The 18,326-nt window shown below is 35.9% G+C and overlaps 1 protein-coding gene and 3 long non-coding RNA genes across 4 annotated transcripts; 1 reads left to right on the forward strand and 3 right to left on the reverse strand.

The window, feature by feature from the left end:
* Nucleotides 1–229: 229 nt before the first annotated feature.
* Nucleotides 230–1,738, reverse strand: LOC137744155 (uncharacterized). The gene is made up of 3 exons (XR_011069595.1): nucleotides 1,381–1,738; nucleotides 814–934; nucleotides 230–485 (listed from the first exon to the last, which is right to left on the reverse strand). It is a non-coding gene; the product is annotated as an uncharacterized lncRNA (long non-coding RNA).
* Nucleotides 1,739–1,960: 222 nt separating this feature from the next.
* Nucleotides 1,961–3,365, reverse strand: LOC137744149 (uncharacterized). The gene is made up of 3 exons (XR_011069594.1): nucleotides 3,131–3,365; nucleotides 2,667–2,862; nucleotides 1,961–2,361 (listed from the first exon to the last, which is right to left on the reverse strand). It is a non-coding gene; the product is annotated as an uncharacterized lncRNA (long non-coding RNA).
* A 1,939-nt stretch (nucleotides 3,366–5,304) lies between these two features.
* On the reverse strand, nucleotides 5,305–7,540 carry LOC137746302 (uncharacterized). Its single transcript, XR_011069804.1, has 3 exons — nucleotides 7,429–7,540; nucleotides 7,197–7,256; nucleotides 5,305–6,934 (listed from the first exon to the last, which is right to left on the reverse strand). It is a non-coding gene; the product is annotated as an uncharacterized lncRNA (long non-coding RNA).
* A 3,045-nt stretch (nucleotides 7,541–10,585) lies between these two features.
* Nucleotides 10,586–13,780, forward strand: LOC137744987 (isocitrate dehydrogenase [NAD] catalytic subunit 5, mitochondrial-like). Its single transcript, XM_068484826.1, has 7 exons — nucleotides 10,586–10,857; nucleotides 11,391–11,711; nucleotides 11,796–11,957; nucleotides 12,046–12,120; nucleotides 12,423–12,532; nucleotides 12,616–12,688; nucleotides 13,288–13,780. The coding sequence occupies exons 1-7, from the start codon at nucleotides 10,663–10,665 to the stop codon at nucleotides 13,477–13,479; spliced, it is 1,128 nt and encodes a 375-aa protein (XP_068340927.1). The 5' UTR covers nucleotides 10,586–10,662; the 3' UTR covers nucleotides 13,480–13,780.
* Nucleotides 13,781–18,326: the final 4,546 nt, after the last annotated feature.

Genomic DNA, 18,326 nt, shown 5'->3' on the forward strand with positions numbered 1-18,326 from the left:
TTTTATGATGTTCATTCCTTCCTTCCTTCTCACTTGTAAAGGCTCTTTCGTCTCCATTTAATTTAATTCAGACATCTCCTTTTTATCATTATTATTATTATTTTATGTCCAATTATACTTGTAAAACATACATTGCCAAGTCTGAGACTATGATTATCAACCCACATAAATCTATAAATGCTGTATTTTTATTTCATTTTTGTTTTTCCTTTTATAATGAAATCGGATCGGAGGCATGTTTTCTTGGTTAAAAACCACCGCTGTAGTGGCAGTTTGGACATACTTTGATTTTGGTTAATGCAAGATGGATGCCCGCTAACACCTACGCTATTAACTCTACTTAAAAACTATGGAATATGACTGACAGGATCAAGTAAAGCTACTTGAATCAAATATAATTTTACTAGCACGACAGGACATGAGGAGATGCACAGGAGAACTACCTGGAAGCACCCATTGCAAAAGCCTGTTCCAGACCGTAATTCCTGCTCAAATCAATAGTAGAAGATTAAAGTAAATACAATGTCTAAATGCCAACAAAGTCCACGACAAACTTTCACACAGAAGGTTGAAGATTATTGAAAGGAATTATCAATTTGACGAAAGAAAGAGCTAACCCCTCAATGATTCTGATGCCAAATTGGCGAAAATCTAAGTTCTAGTCATTCCCAATAAACACAATACATCCAAAATCTAACCACCTCACGAAAAAAAAAACTCGTATTGGACAGAAAAAAAAATTATGAAACAAATATCAGTAGCTAAATTGATATACAATAAAACATATTTTCAATAAACATCTAGAGACCTTACCAAAGTAAGCCATCAACACTCGACAGATGAAAATGCCATGCTAAATAAATACTCTTCTTGCATGATCAGTATTCCCATGAAAAGCCTCCCTTCTTGCATAAACTCCAAATAGCAATAAATCCTATTTGCGTATAGTGCCAAAATAGACAAGATCAGTAATTTAACTATTACCCCAAACAAGATCAGGAATACTATCATACAAATCCGTTAGTCATTAAGAAAAGGTTCTCTATAGAGCATGTCAGAAGGTGCAATAATTTATTTTCATGAATTGACACACTTCTCACACATGCTACACCAGGTATCAATGCATTATTGGTACATAAATGTACGCAGATATTTATGAAAACTTTCCAGTTTCGTCCACGTCTCTCATTGAAATCACTTTAAAATCTTTTTATTTATTTATTTACTTACTTTTATGTTAAAAGAAAATGATACGGTATCTCAAAATTTGGAAAAATTGACTAAATGAGGCCAAACAATTCATAGCATTAGAATTTCAGATCTTAAACCAAATGGAAGATATTATGTGTAGGGCATTGGAGGATCCAATATAACTATTACTTGATGGTCACTCTTTAAGACGAACTTTCCTAGAGCTCGGAATGGGGTAAGTGAACGGCTGTTAGGATTCAAATTCATAGCAGATAGCTCTTCAGCAACCAAAGCAGCATCTTCTTGGACACAATTACGTGGAAAAGCAGATAAACAGAGCAAGGTAGCACTAGGAAGAAATCCACCAGGGCGGCCTGTTCTTCACTCGATGTCATTGGTGGTACCCAAGAGAGATGCGAAGCTGAAATTACTTTTACTGCCTCGTGGTTTGCTTAAAAAATGATCAACCGTTCTCAAACATGTAATATGGGATCTGGCAATACCTCCAAGCTAAGGACTTTTTCAGCTCAAGTTGAACTGTTTGCAGATATCCTGCCCCAGGTAAGACAATTATAGTATTTATTGATGAAATTTAATTCACAAAATACAAAGAAATGAAGAAAACTTTTTCTTCTGCAAGTTTAAAAACATTTCATAAAAATAATTTCCACTTTCACTGTGGAAGCCAAATTTCTTTATGACAAAACATAAATGGACAAAGAAAGTATGAACATACATGCAATGCAACAAAGGGTAAGATTATGAAGGTGCACTGCTAATAGGACCCTCACCGCAGAGAGCTTTTCCCGCCGAGGAAATCAATGAATTGTAACCCTAGAGATAAACGGGCCTCAGACGAGCTCAAGGAAAATAGGTAGTGGTTGACGTTTTTGTACAATATGACTCGCGAAAGGTGCCCCATCTGCTTTTTCCCATAAGTTTACCAACATTGTGAGAGGCAGCAGCAGCTGTTACATGTTCGAACCCAAAATAAAGCAGTATCTGTTCAACTCTGTTGGGTGAGGAGTAAAGGACAAAAGAAACTGAATTCAATTTCAGCCAGCCACATTTGCCATCCAAGCCTACAAAAACTGAGAAATGTATCAACCAGACCAAGTTCTAGTTGAACAGTGGCAGGGGATCTGGAGGAAGATTTCCTTCGCGGCAAACCTGCATCAACCCGCACCACATTCAAAGTTGGAACAAAAATAAGTTAATCTTAGAAGCAAAAGTTATCTCATGCTGCAAGCAACGCAAGACAAAAAGTAGGTATAGACAAAAGATTTAGAAGATACAAATGCAAGTAAATACTCAAGAAATCTAATTCATAAGTAACCACCAATTCTAGAGCAGCCACTAACACCCATAAGCAGAAATAGAACAAGGCACTGAAGTTGTTGATAGTGGATCATCAGATACAACACCAGCACCACCTTTGCCATCAGTCATCGGATGTTTGAGTATAAAAAAATCACCTGAAACCGCAACCGCAAGGTCTCTGGGGACAAGTATACGAGAGCGCTAGCTTTAGGTTGTCCATATGTAGTTCGAAAGCCATGTATTTTGCAGGCGAGAACAATGTCGACCAGCAGATTTTAGTTTACCATCCACCGATGTAATGCAAACCCCGAAAGTCAGGCCCAGATAGCTCAGCAATGTCCGTCCTCCATTCTGCATTACAAATAAGCGAGAAAAAAATTTTAAAAGCTTCAAGCTTTCAACCCCTTGCCCTCTCTCTCTCCCCCTCCCTCCCTCTCTCTCTCTCTCTCTCTCTCTCATCAATTCCCTACACCAAAACATTTTTATTGATAATATTAAACTAATTGTTGCTGAGAGAGAGATTACAGGAAGGAAAACATGAAAAAGTTTCACACTTTAAACTAAAATTTAGCAAATAGCAATTTAGTATGAGAATCGAGGAGGAGCAATAAATAAATACCTCAACAAACACTTGCAAATTAGCAATGTCAATTGTCGCCGTCGCCATGAGAATCGACCGGAGTCGACCCAAACCCCAATACATACGCCTCAGCTTGGGACCGGACATCCTCTTGCTCATTTTCTTGCGCTGGCGCTGGTGGTGGTGATAAGAGGCGGCGGGTCGGGTTTAAAGTGTGACCCTCAACCCACGGCGTCGTTTATGACGGAGAAGACGGTACAGTGGATGGGACTGGGACTGGACTGGGAAGTGGGAAATCATTAATGGTATGGATTATTACATTTTTCGTATTCCACACGCAAAACTCAACTTTATTAAGACTGGTTTGGTATTGTTGTGCTTTGAAAAAAAATTACTTTTGCTGTGCTGTGAGAATAAGCAGCTGTAAAATAAAGCAGTAGAGTGTTTGATAAACTTTTTTGTAAAAGTGCTTTTAAAAAAAAAACAGTATTATAGTGTTTAGTAAACTTTTATGTAAAACAGATGTGAAAAAAAGTCGGTTTTTCAAAGCTAGGTTTTGCAGTTTCTAGTTTTTTGCTTTTTTTACCCAAAATTGTGAAAAAAAGCTAAAGCTGAATGTTTACCAAACACAAAAACAACTCGCAGCTTTTTTTGATACCAGCTTTTTTCAGAATCACCTCAGCACCAAACCAGGCCTTAGTCTCTTGTTTTTACTTTTTAAGGAATCTTTTCCAAAGGCCTCTTCGGATTTCCAATTGCATTTGAGTCATTTGGCACCTAAATTAGTTTTTCTCTATTCTTTTTTACGGTAAAATGGTAGGTGTCTGTATGGTAGTCAACGTTGGTCAGTCATCTGAACGTCTAATTATGAAATGCATCTGAGAGTAACTAATTATACAACATCTCATTTCACTTGGAAGCTACTTTTTTTTCCATTTTTTTTTTTTTTTGGTCATTAGTTAAGCTTGGGGATGGGGGGAATCGAACTTGGGTCAGGTGGGAGTTTCTTTGGCTCTAGTGCCACTGCACTAGGCCCCCTTCCCCACTCGGAAGCTATTGAAGTGACATATTTGGGCGAAAAAGTTGAGAGCTCTTCACCTCTCGAGGTTTGGGTATATAACCAACCAACCAGAATCATTGTTCTTTACTTGTCAACATTGAAGGTGCTTTTATGTTGCTAGATTCTACGACTTCAGTGCTGTTTATTTATTCGAACTAAAGATATGGCTTGTTGTCAACACAATGATATTTACTTATCCAAACTGAAGATGTGTTGACGAGAATAGGGGTTGGGATAGTTACTATTCTTCTCGGGTGTGTGAGAAGTGTTTTGTGTAGAGCAAGGGTTTTTGCGTATAACAAAATATGCCTCTGCGTGTTTATCATCAAGTCACATTTCGAAATTACGATAGTTGAAGTTTATATCGATAACATAAATCTCAACGGGACTCCTAAAGAGCCAAAAAAAATTGTCGTGCACCTCAAGTCAAAATTTGAGATTAAAAAATTTTGGGAAAACTCGATATTGTCTCGGCCTCAAGATCGAACATTGTTCTGGCAGTATTCTAGTCCACCAGACGAACTATACCAAGAAAGTGTTGTGTAGCTGTTAATGAGGATAGAGGAAGCCTTCAAGTACTCATATGGTCGTCCGAACGGTATCTCCTTGTGAGCGTTTATCTTTCTGTTTAGTTAGATGTGGTGGTTATATATGTAGATAGCAACTGTATTGTGTTTTTGTTGGGTTTGTAATCATGAAAATGTATTGCTTATGGATGATGTTCCTCGTTTTATTTTATTAATGAAATACTTGTTACCTTTAATGTAACTTTCCAAGAGGTTTTGGAGGGAAAGTGATTAAAAAACTTTCCGACTACAATTGTGCTATTAGCTTGGAAGCTATTATGTATAATTTTTCGACAATTTAAGTCACGTAACTTACATATTAAGAACTTATGGATGAGTAACCGTATTACTCTTTAAAGAGTGTCGTGCGCATGTCAAACAATTTTAATTGACAGATAACTGGCTACTGCATTAGTAGTGCAATCGATTAAATCCAAGAAATCACGATTCATTTCTACTGAAATTGGCCATGCACGCAAAACTCAAAACGCAAAACAAAAAGTCTGCTTGCCAAAAGCCAAACATAAGTAAATATTAGAGGCATCAGATGCTACACTTAACATCAACATTACAAATCGTTCCGAAAATACAATACGCACAAGTAAAAACACCTGATGATTACATATCTTAGCTAGGAGTGACTAACTCCTTGACAAGTCCTTGTGTCGATCCATAAAAGTTCTTCTCCTCAAGAAGGGACATATCAAAGGAGGCAACACCAAGCACATTGCCTCAAGGTTCTTCTCACATCAGCAACAAGTGTATCAGAAGATTGAAGTCAAGCAAATTCGTTCCCAGGACCACTTGGCCGACCTTTTCACCAAGTCTTTGCCGAAGACGACGTTTCAGAAGCTTGTACAAGGAATTGAAATGCGTAAACTTTTTGAGTTGTAAATTGTTAGTTCTCTTTGAAATTATGTCAAACTCAAGGGAACAATCCCCAAGTATACTCGCTTGATCACACAAAGAAATTCCTACACTTTCTCCACTCTGTCTCTCTCTCTCCCCATCGCACCCCCTTATTCCCTTGTCACTAAAATAGCCCACAACAGAAATTCTAAAAAAATCATCGTTAAATTTACTTTCATGTATTTGTGTTGGACATTTTACATGCTTGGAAATGAAATCCGTTCTGGCTGCCAATTTAGACATGAACCAACGCCCCATAGCTTCTCTCACACTCCAACATGGGGAAGATGTTCAAGCACTTGGCAAAACTGAAACTGAAAGCGTGGGATGATGACATACAGAGGAGATGGACGACCGGGTGCCATTGTAATACCATTAAAACGTATCTGAAGGGGCGGGGATCAAAACCCGTCAATAGACGGGGAGGGGAGGCGATGGAGAAAACCATGAACAGAGTCCTACTAAGCAGCAACCGGCACTCTGTTGGGAACATAAGTCGATAGATACACACACGAACGACACACCCCATCATCATATTCTCCAAAAAACAAAAAAAAAAAAAAAAACAAAACAAAACAAAACAAAACAAAAAAAAAAAAAAGCCGGCTTGCTATAAGCCTACCAACGGTTAACCTATTTATGCTACTAAACCTTACTTAAAAAAAAAGTGACTACCTCCTTGACAAGTCGTTGTGTCGATCCATAGAAGTTACACAATCTCCTCCTACCTACTTCAAGGGTAGGGTCACTTCGCCAGACCCCGAATTATAGCCCGCCTTTTTCCTAGCCTCGTTCCTCGTGGCTTTCTGCACTTAGCCTCCTTCTCCTTCTTCCTCTCCTCCTCCCTCCAGATCAGGTACTCCCTCGTCCTGGCATCGGCCTTCTCTAGATCAGCATAAAAATCTTCCAAGTCAAAAGGCTCATCCGATAATGCAACCTTGCGACCATCACCATCAGTCAAAAGGTAGAGACATTCGGGAAAGGGGGTTTCATCAACAGGCATGTCCTCAGCAACTGGCCATGGGCATAGTGGGAAATTGATAGGCCGCCTTGTTCTTGTTTGGTGAACGATAGGCCGGCTTTTTGGCAGCCAGATATCTTTTCTTCTTCTTAGCCTTATAGCTCGGTTGATGTGCATCCTCGTCCTCCTCCTTGCCCGTAGAGTTTCTAGTACTTATGAGATGCTCCGAGGTGTTACACACTGATAGTTTGTTATATTGGGAAACAAGGGCGGACACAGCACCAACCGTAACTCCCTTGCGAGCACTGATATCACCAGCAGCCTCCATCAATTACCTCTGCAATGCACTGATATACCAATCACAGTATTAACCATACAATTCTTTGCCAATCAAACCCTAAGAACTGAAATTGCTTCATGGATCTCATAATAATAATTAGGACCTTAATTCAAACCCCAAAACTGAAATTTAGAGAATTAATTCAAACCCAAAACTGAAATTTAGATAATTAATTCAAACCCAAAACTGAAACTTAGAACATTAATTCAAACACCAAAACTGATATTGCTTCAACAATGGGGAAGAGAGGGAGAGAGAATTCTGTTTACCTAATCGATGAGATCGAGCCTGTGTTCGCCTTTACTCGTTCGTTGGTTGCCAATTAAACCCTGTTTCAGAAACCCCAAAAAAATCGGTTCATCATCCATGTTAGCTGCTAGAACCAAACCCTAAATTAAAATTAAACTACAAAAATAGAAGCAAACTGAGAGAGCAGCTAAACCCTAACTAACTAAATTAAATTAATTAATTACAACAAATATATTTAAGCAAATCGAGTACCTGGTTGCTCGGTTCGTCGTCGGATCGGATATGAGACGGTGACGGAGAGAGAGCTTCGCTTCTGTTATTTTCGTATATATAGTACTAGCGCAGTATACGGTTTTGATCCCCATACACAGGCCCTTTTTGCAAAGGATTCCCATTTTTTAAAAATAAAATAGGAATTATCGAACCTTAATAATTTAAATTATTTATTTTGTACGTCTCAATTTATAGATTATTTTTATACAAATTTAATTAAATCTAAAATTATTTGTCTATTTAATTATTACAGTAAAATTCTATAACAAAGTATTCGTTAATTTCTTTGAACCCAATTAATCTCAAATATTTCTAATTTGGCTAATATTTTGTAAGGATGATCAATAAGATACAACTTGAAAAATAAACGATTCGAATCATCAATATTCCCTCCCTTTCCGATTTTTCTCTTATTTTTTCACCCACCTTATATTACCACCCCATAAAATGTAAAAAAGTTTAATTTCTCTTTCCACCCACTACTATCCCAAAAATATTCCTATTTTCAACATTTAAAACAAAACCTCGTAGTGCAGAAACTCACTGGTCAGCAACAACCAAACTCATCGTTGCACAGTGTTGGTGTTCTCCTCATCGCTGGCCAAACCTTTTCTTCCTTTCCCTTCTCTTCTTCTCTCTTTCTCTCTTCTCGTCCTTTAATACATAAAGAACGTCTACCAAGAACTTATGGGATTTCAAACTTTTGGATGTTATTGTCAAAAATTGAAAGCCCTCACCATATCCGTTCTTTCCCAAAAGCTAGCAGTCATATGAATTTCAAAGATTTCCTATATAGAGCATCAAAAGGTACCATATCAAGGGTTGCATAGAAACTGTTGTGAGCAAATTCCATCAAATGCTGATAATTGTCCCAATTACCATTGAAATTGCATTTCATTGGCTCTCAACATATCCTCAAATGTTTGATAGTTATCCCTGGTTGTCTGTGTATTTGAAGATGAAAACACTTAAAAGTAGTTGAATACCCTTAATTTGTTGGGGGAAAAAAAAAAAACTCTTAAATTTAGAAGTAAATAGGGCATCACAATCATAAACAATTATTACAGTAAATTCATGCAACCAAATGTGTTTTGTCTCACTTTGAGTTTTACCACAGTCAGTTTGTGAGACGTACCTTTCAAATAAGTTTCTTATTCGAGACATTCGTTTATTCATTGTGACGACGATTTCATCAACTACTTCTAATCATCACTGAAGACTTGATGTGCCTTCTAATTGAGTATTTATATTTATTTAGGAGTGAGATTGTATAAATCTTAATAGATTATGTATAGGATTCATATGAGATCTTGTAGATCTCTCCTTGTACAACTTGTATTACTTAGAGAGCTAGTTTCTCTCTCCTCTATCACCATAAATAAAGGCACAAAGTGGTGAAAATCACATAACAAAATTCACCAACTCTCTTTTGTGCCGTAGATTCTCCCTTGTCAGTAAAATAGGTTTAGAACACGTGTAAGTTTTTTATTTATTCTGATTGAATGAAAGTAAAAAAAATAAAATGATAATAGAAGCATCATTTAGTGTTATAGTCTAGTGATATTCTTATGCACTTAAAGTGTTATGTTCGAATCTAAAAATTTAACAAGATTGCAATCAATTTATTTTTCCATTTTTACTCCAAATATATTGTTATATATGAGAAATTTTTCAATGTGTGGAGAACACGACCTGATACATCAAACACCATATTACAATTGATTGTAATTTTTTTTTTTTGGGAAAATTAGAATCCCCTACAATTTTTTTTTAATATTATTTAGATTAAACATCTGTGCCTTTTTAAAATTTTATTAAAGTGCTTTGACCAATAGTCACCTCAAGCTAAATTACATGCCATTATTATATTTTTTTAAATTAAAATAATTTTTGAATTTATCATTTTATCTGCATGATGCACTTTTTCTTATTTAGTGGAGATATTAGTAATTAAACTATATTTTCTCTTCTTCTAGATATGTTTTTTAAATCACAATTTTTTTTATTTTTTTGTGGTTATGCTGTCACATCCCGACCCGGGGCGGATCACTTCCCGGGCCCGACTCCACTACCGTAGCACGATATTTTCCGCTTTGGGCTTACCATTCCCTCACGATTTTGTTTTTGGGAACTCACGAGCAACTTCCCAGTGGGTCACCCATCATGGGATTGCTCTAGCCCCCTTCTCGCTTAATTTCGGAGTTCCTACGGAACCCGAAACCAGTGAGCTCCCAAAAGGCCTCATGCTAGGTAGGGATGTGAATATACATTTAAGGATCACTCCCCTGGGCGATGTGGGATGTCACATATGCAAACATTTAATATTATTTCTTTTTCCAAATGTTTTTTTTTTAAATAATTGGTGATCAACATAAATGCTCTGTGTAATTTTTTCAAATATTTTTTTTTTGCTGGTTTTTTAAATATAGTTGTTGACAAATTATTATTAGTTACAATACATTACATATATATTATCTGCGCATACATTTGAATTTACAAAAATCATTAATTGGTACATTTATTTGCAATTTTGGTACGTTTAATTTGATACATACTGTTAATATTGGTACATTATTTTTATTTTGGTACGTTTAATTTTGTGCACATTGTGTATTGGTACGTTTATATTATTCTCAATCATATTTTCTCTTAACATACTGAAAGAAAAACTTATTTCGGTATGTTTGATTTTGTGGGATTTAAAAATATTTTAAACTATTTTGGAAAGAAAATATCTTAAATCATAGATAATTATTGCTAAATTGTAGCATTATTGTGAAAATAAATTGAATCTAAAGAACTTTTTTTTTTAATTTTTTTTTTAACAATTATCTTTAATGGAGAAGAGCGTAATCAAAAAGCTAGATTATAGGAAATTTGTTACAATATAATATGCATATAACACCAAATTTAGGACAAAAAGAAAGTTTAATTAAATCACTAAAAGGCATGGATGTTTGATCTAAAAAATTCAAAACTGAAGCACCTATATCAAAAATTTTTTTTTTTTTAATTTTAACTAATTGTATAATGACGCTTAATATGTCAAGAAGCATTCCGGCACATTAAAAAATCTTTACTTATACTTATGTAAAAATAGAAAAAAGAAAAAGACATATTCCTCCACTCTGACTGGTCATTTGGTTATAAGAAGCCGCCCAAAAGTCGGGACTCATTCTTTTCCGATCGCCAAATTACACACAATCAGCGACAATGGCTTCCCACCTGTTGAGGCGCGCCTCCAGCCACTTCCTCTCCGGCACCGCGAACCCTGGCCATAGCTTGCTGTCGTCATCATCCCCGTTATCTCAGGCAGCTAGGGTTTTCTCCTCCGCTTCCACTCCGATCCGAGCCACCCTCTTCCCCGGCGACGGTATCGGTCCCGAGATCGCCGAGTCCGTCAAACAGGTCCTTATCAGATGTCCATCGCCTCCTTCTTATCAAATTTCCGTTTAAATTCTGTTTCTTTTCCGTCAAGATTGTATGTATAATTTTGTGTTACACAATACACACGCTCACAAGTCAAATCAACTTTAAATTTAGGGTTTTGAAATCTATTGGAAAGTATATCTTTCATGGAATATTAGAATGGAATTAACATAACATTATTATTTTGGCTTATCGATTATGTATATTTGTTGTTTATTCAAAACGGTTTTGTATTTGGATGATATGATCTATTGTGAAAGTTTCCAGCCGAATTGTTTTTGTTTGTTGATGTGTTTATTCATTTTCGCAAATGCGAATTCGGGAGCTAGCTACACATCGTAAAAATGTGATTACATTTCCCAAAAATGGATAGTTCAAGTGCGAAAAGGCGATGTGTGTGCTTAGTACAGTGTCCTAGGAGAATAACTATTCAGTGTGTGAGGGCCATTGTTTGTATTTTACTCTGTTTTGGTTTGAAGTGTTGATGCAGTTCGCAATTTGCACTGGTGCAGGTGTTCAGAGAAGCTGACGTGCCAATTGAATGGGAAGAACATTACGTTGGGACTGAAATCGATCCTAGAACACAGAGTTTCCTAACATGGGAAAGTTTAGAGTCAGTGCGGAAAAATGGGGTAGGCTTGAAAGGTCCAATGGCCACACCAATTGGGAAAGGTCATCGTTCATTGAACCTTACTCTAAGGAAAGAACTTAATTTGTATGCAAATGTCAGGCCTTGTTACAGCCTCCCTGGCTACAAAACTCGATATGACGATGTCGATCTTATCACTATTCGTGAAAATACAGAGGGAGAGTACAGTGGACTTGAACATCAAGTAAGTGTTTACAGAATAAGCGGATGAATATAGTCAGATTTTCAATTTACATAAGTTTGATTTGGTTCTTTGTTTTGGTGGTAGGTGGTGAGAGGTGTTGTCGAGAGCCTCAAGATAATCACCCGTCAGGCAAGCTTGAGGGTGGCTGAGTATGCTTTTCATTATGCTAAGTCCCATGGAAGAGAGAGAGTCTCTGCAATTCACAAAGCAAACATTATGCAGAAAACTGATGGTCTTTTTCTTAAGGTTCGCCAATTGTTAATGTATAAGTTTTATTGTTCTTTATCACTTTTAAAGTATGCTCATATCAAAACTGGTTTGGTCATTGTTTCAGTGTTGTCGTGAGGTTGCAGAGAAGTACCCTGAAATCAAATATGAGGAAGTCGTCATCGATAATTGCTGTATGATGGTATGAATAAATTTCTTGATTCAAGTTTTATGGAAATACTATTTGTGTGCATGCGTAACTTGGTACTTGGTGTCAACTAATGCAACATGGTCCTTGATCTAAGTGAACATTTATGATGTGCCTTGCAGCTTTTTAGCAACAATACATTGAGAATTTGGAAAAATTCACGTTAAACATGTAGTTTTGGATTTTTCTTTATATATATATATATAAAAAAAAAATAAAAAATAGAAGTAAGTCAACCCGACACTATCTAATGATAAAAGTAAGGCAGTGCTAACTAATGATTTTGTTTTATGCAGCTTGTGAAGAATCCAGCACTTTTTGATGTGTTAGTGATGCCTAACCTCTATGGTGATATTATTAGTGATCTTTGTGCTGGGTTGATAGGTGGTTTGGGGTTAACGCCAAGGTATGTTGTATATATGCATTTTTTTTTTCCCTTTTGTAATAAGAATAACAAATCATCTGACATCGTTTGCCTTGCTTTTACAGCTGCAATATTGGTGAGGGAGGCATAGCCCTTGCTGAAGCTGTACATGGTTCAGCACCTGATATTGCTGGAAAGGTTGGCATTCCTGAACCTTTAGACGTTCAATTTACTTTATATATAAATCCATTCTCCACGGTTAAGGAAAACGCTTTGTGTTAGGCCTGAGTGTCTTTTTCTTCTGGGAGAGGATCTTCTCATCTGTCCCAACTTCCATCCCATAGTTTGGTATTTACTAACTGTAGATGTAGCCCTTCTTAAGAGGATTAACATAGAAACAAACTTGGTATGGCCCTTGGATGGGAGGAATTGTCTTTCCTTGTAACAAAAGTTGCATGAAATTGAATGCTTTGGATGCTTTTCTTCTGTTGCCATATGCTTGAGATTCTGCATAGATTTGTTTTTTACACTACCAAGATTCCGAATGGCCTCTTATCCTTTTGGGTACTCGGGCGGTGTTTGGCACATCTGGTCCCATGAGTGGATTGGAGGCAAGCTTTGAAATTTGTTGCTCAGAGTTATGTCGTGGTGTACCATGATAATGAAAGCCATTCTAGGATTCAAATCATCGATTACATTTTATTGCGATTTGTTTCATTACTTATGAATCTCTCCCGTAGAAATATCTTTTATCAATACGTTTCCTCGTAATTCATTATTTGATTGAAATTTCGTAGAATTTGGCCAACCCAACGGCCCTGCTTCTGAGTGCTGTTACAATGCTACGCCATTTGGAGCTCCATGATAAAGCTGATCGGATCCAAAATGCGATCCTCGGCACAATTTCTGAGGGGAAGTTCCGAACTGCTGACCTTGGTGGCTCTTCATCAACTTCTGACTTTACGCAGGCAATCATCGATCATCTTTGAAAGGATGCGGCTAAGTAGGATTTGCATTTTTTAATTTGTAGTCAGCAGATTGCTGCGACCCCTATTTGGTTTTTTCAGTTGTTTTTTAAGGGGAATAATATCCCTTTGCTTCGATATCCAAAAGAGATTTGCCCAGTCGTGGAGAGATATGAAGGGCAAAAGTGTTGAAATCAACATATTTTGATATTTCACATATTCATCTTATACAATATTTTTCAAAATAAACTTTGTTATGTCCTAGGGGCTTTCTCCAATGGGCTTTCCCCTATATATTAAATAATTACCACGATGATATGTTTTATTTTTGCCCTCTCCCTTCAACTTAATCTCATAATTCATTTATTGTTATTATTTTTAATACTACTAATTTAAACTAACAAGAAGGGAACGCTTAGTATTACAGTTTAGTAATATTTTTTTTATTTATTTTTACTTGTATGTGAGAAATTTTAAGCTTAAATTTCGAGAATAGTGAGTTCGCAATCAATTTATTTCTCACCATCTTAATGTAAATATATCATTTTCAAAACTAACGGAGGAGGAGGTTTGAACCTAGAACTCAGGATTGAAGAGGAAAGCTTAATCACTTGTCTATAATTTCTTAGAGAAGAAAATTATAGCAATAGTCTCTCAATTTTAACTTAATTGGTGTAATGGTCTTCCAACTTAAAATCCATAACCATTGGTCTATTAACTCCTCAAAATGTGCACATATGATCCTTTTATTCAACTCTATAAGAATTTCCGTCAAAATGAGTCATGTGTCACGCACATGAGGCTGAATCGAGAGGCAAATATGGAAAATCAAATGAGAAAAATTGTAGCAATGATCCCTCAACTTTAACCTACATAGAGAAATGGTCAATCTACTTTTACCCAATTAGAGAAATGGTTTAACTCAATTATAGTAATGGTCCTTCCAACATAACTCATTTTGACATAATTCTGACAGAGTTAACAAAATTGACTATAGTTGCACGTTTTGATGAGTTAAGGGACCAATGATATGGATATTTAATTAAGAAACCATTATTTCAATTGAATTAAATTTGAGGGACTATTGCTACAATTTTGTCTCTTAGATGAATTAGTATTCAAACTTGCTGTTTGAAATTGTGCATACAATACACCCTCTAAAAGTGTCATTGGATGATTTTATGCTTACTTTTACCCAACAGGATCCTTTCCGAATCCTTTTGGTAAGGATCCTGGGGATTCATAAATTGTGTTCGTTCATCGTATATTGTGCAGTCAGTTTTTATCAGGTACTGTTTGTATTTAATTTTAAATAAAAATATAATAATTTCTGACCCCACAATATACAATGAACGGATATGATTCACGGATCCCCGGAATCCTCACAAAGAGGATCCGGATTCTACTTTTTGCCACTCCCTTTAGAATTCGATTTTAATCTCGCTTTACTCTCCTGTAATTCAAAAGTCACCATGTTAGGGCTGGTTTGGTATTGTTGTGCCTTGAAAAAAAACTGTTTCTGCTGTATTGTGAGAATAAGTAGCTGTGAAATAAAGCAGCTGTGTGTTTGGTAAACTTTTTTGTAAAAATGCTTTTGGGAAAAAAAAAAAAGCAGTATTATAGTGTTTGGTAAACTTTTATGTAAAACAGCTGTGACTGTGTGAAATGACCAAAAATGACATAATACTATATATGCCATTAATTTAATTTTCTTAACAAATAAAGGTGAATTACTAAATATACTTTATTTTTAAAAGAAAAATATTTATTAACTTTATCTTAAACATATAATTCAATGTTTAACAAGAAATCATAATTCAACGTTTAACAAGAAATCATAATCCAACATTTAACATATAATCCAACATTTATATTGCTTTACATTTTCATCTTTTTTTCAAAGCTCATTTTTGCTGCTTCACATTTTCAGTTTTTTTCACTCAAAACTATGAAAATAAGCTGTTTTTAAGTGTTTACCAAACACTTTTTTGAGCTCAGCTTTTTTTTATACCCACTTTTTATAAAAGCACCTCAGTACCAAACCAGTACTTACTCTTTGAAACTCAAAATTCGCTTCATCTTGCACTCCGGAACTCGATTTTGAAACTTAAAAATCGTCATTCTCCCATATAAAGCTCAAAATTCACACCACATTGTCTTAAGTCTGTTAATTCTTTGCAACACAAGCATAACAACAACAAAAAAGTCCAATTCTTAATTTTTTCTTTAAACTTAATATTTTTTTATTGTTGAAAGTTAACGAATAGTAGAAATTTACAATCAAATTCATTGGCACATGTGGCATAGTCTTATTGGGTGGTGGATTTTACATATGTTCTAGGGGGCGACTTTTGAGTTACATGGAGAAAAGAGAGAGAGTCCACAATTGAAAGTGGAACAATTTTTTAGTACTAGAAAATAAAGTGATGATTTTTAAGTTACAAAGAACAAAATGAGATTAAAATCAAGTTCTAAGCAGTGGTTGCTAAAGTAAGCCATGATTTTATAAAGATTGTAGTTTGCAATTTTGCATACTAGTTGTATTTAAAGTGGAGAGTTCGGATGGAGACCATTTTCTAGGGGCACACGTTGTACCTGTTTAAAACTTAAAAGGTGCGTTTGTTGCACCAGATTATTTCGGATTGGAGTAGCTTCTGGGGCTAATCTAGATTGGCTTAGACTAGACTAAGCTAGACTGATTTAGTAAAGCGTTTGGTGTAGTATCGGATTAAAAAACAGAATAATAATAAATTATAATATTATATTATTCAATTCATATTTTATTCTAATTTAGAAACCTCTCCGTTCATCAACCTCTTTTATCTTTCTCATTTTTCTCAGTCCCCCTCTTCCTTTTTCTCTACCCTCTCCCTCTCTGCCTCCTATCTCAAGTCACAGAAAATGAAGAAATTTGCTCTAATTCTCTTGCACTTGAGCTTCAAGAAGGACCTAAAGTCTTGAGCGATTTTGTTTTTGTTTTTTTTCTTTTTTGTCAATTCACCGCCATCTTCTCAGGCCCCAGATCCGGCCGATCCAAACTCTTCTTGGAGTTGGAGCCCGGCTATTTGAGACCTGCTGAGGGAGTTAGTCAGTTGAGTCAACAATTCAACGGCGGAGGGTGTGAAAGTCCAGGCTTTTTCAATGCATTTGTGGCAGTCGCGCGGTGATTCAACGGCGGAGTCATCGAGTTTCTTTTTGGGAAAATCAAACCCTTTTTCCGGTGGAGTTGGCGAAGGGAAGCAGACAAGCCACATAGGAACGAAGCAAGTCTTAGCTAGTCCATGGTTTTTGGGGACTCTAGCTAAGAACCTCTAGTGACGCTGCTAGTCCCGACGAGTCTGGACTAATCTCATTAATCTTAGCCCTGTATGCTAACAAACACTGGATTAGACTAAAAGCTAGTCCATTCTAGTCCAGTGATAGTGAAACAAAACAAACGGGGCCAAATGGTATTCTGTTTTTTAATGCTTAAGGGGTTCGGCTCAATAATAATAATGACCTTCGTTAAGTATTTAACACTTCCAGATTCAAACATGATATGCTTAATCAACAATTCCACTGGACGTTAGATAATACCAAATTGTGTATTAGTAGTAGTTGTCCCCACTTGATAATTGTGGCATATCTTCATTGTGTGCCTGTTGGTTTGTTTTAAAATTAATTTTGTAAATATCTTATCGAGTATGTTTTAAAAAGTAAAAAATTGTCCAAACACTTAATGATGAGCGTATGAACGTTTTTCTTATGTATCTCAGTGGAAAGTTCTCTATTTTTTTTTTTTTTGCCTACAAATTTTTTATAAAATGTAAAAGTTACCGAAGTTAGTTTTTTTTTTTTTTTTTTTTTTCTTCAAAGTACCCTTTTGACCTCTTTGATTTGTCCTTTTTTGTCGAATTAAAACTGAATGGACTAAGTTTTATAATGGGCGAGCCATAATAATGGTTCAAATTCGTCTTTGATTTGTAGTATTAAGTGACGACCTCTTTGATTTGTCATGTTCCAACTCAAAAGTTAAATTATGTTGACTTTTTATATTTCTATAATCTTGGGATTCCTAGTTTACCATGATTTCATGTAAATTAGTTCTTTCCTTATTGATATGATTGTATCATCTTAGAAGCTTCTCCTTGAGAGATGACTAGAGACACAATATACAATTGTAAAAAGCATTCTCTTCTTGGTATTAGAGCCAGATTAAGAAAAATTTCGAAAAAAATCTTGTGAGCACAGAATCATTAGCCCGCCATTGTTTGTGCAGTGCGCCGTCCGCCAGTGAGCGACACCATCGTTATTGACCTGAACCCACTGCGTTGTTTCACTGTATTGGGTGACAACCAAACCCATTTGCCTTTGCTTCTAATCTGAAGCTGTGAAAGATTTGCTGCGTCCTGACGATCGACGGGAACCCATAAATCTTGCACCATCACCAGACGACAAACTTGTGCCCACACCATGCTGCCACTTGCCGTCGCACCACCTTCCACCTAACTTGAGACCAGGGCCAGTCCAAAGATTTTTTAGCCCTAGGGCAATGCCAAAAAATGTGCCATAACTTCATATAAGAAAATTATTTATTTTCACATGTAAGACATGGATAAAATTATATTTAGAAAATTAGTTCAAACTCAATAATTTAGAAACACATAAAGACTAATTTATTTTGTATCCAGAGAAGGAAACCAAAAAACTCCAAGCTTGTATGTAGATAGACGATGAGTTTTGTTTTCCATCTGAATTGTTAAAATGTTATTGTATAAATCATGAGATGTTTTTTCTTATTTACTAACCTTGTCAATATGAGACTAAAAAAATAATGATGTTTTCGAGTCTTTAATTAATATGTATAAATAATGAATAGGCACTAAATTAAA

Source organism: Pyrus communis, chromosome 9 (genome assembly GCF_963583255.1).
Source record: "Pyrus communis chromosome 9, drPyrComm1.1, whole genome shotgun sequence".
Classification (NCBI taxonomy): Eukaryota; Viridiplantae; Streptophyta; class Magnoliopsida; order Rosales; family Rosaceae; genus Pyrus; species Pyrus communis.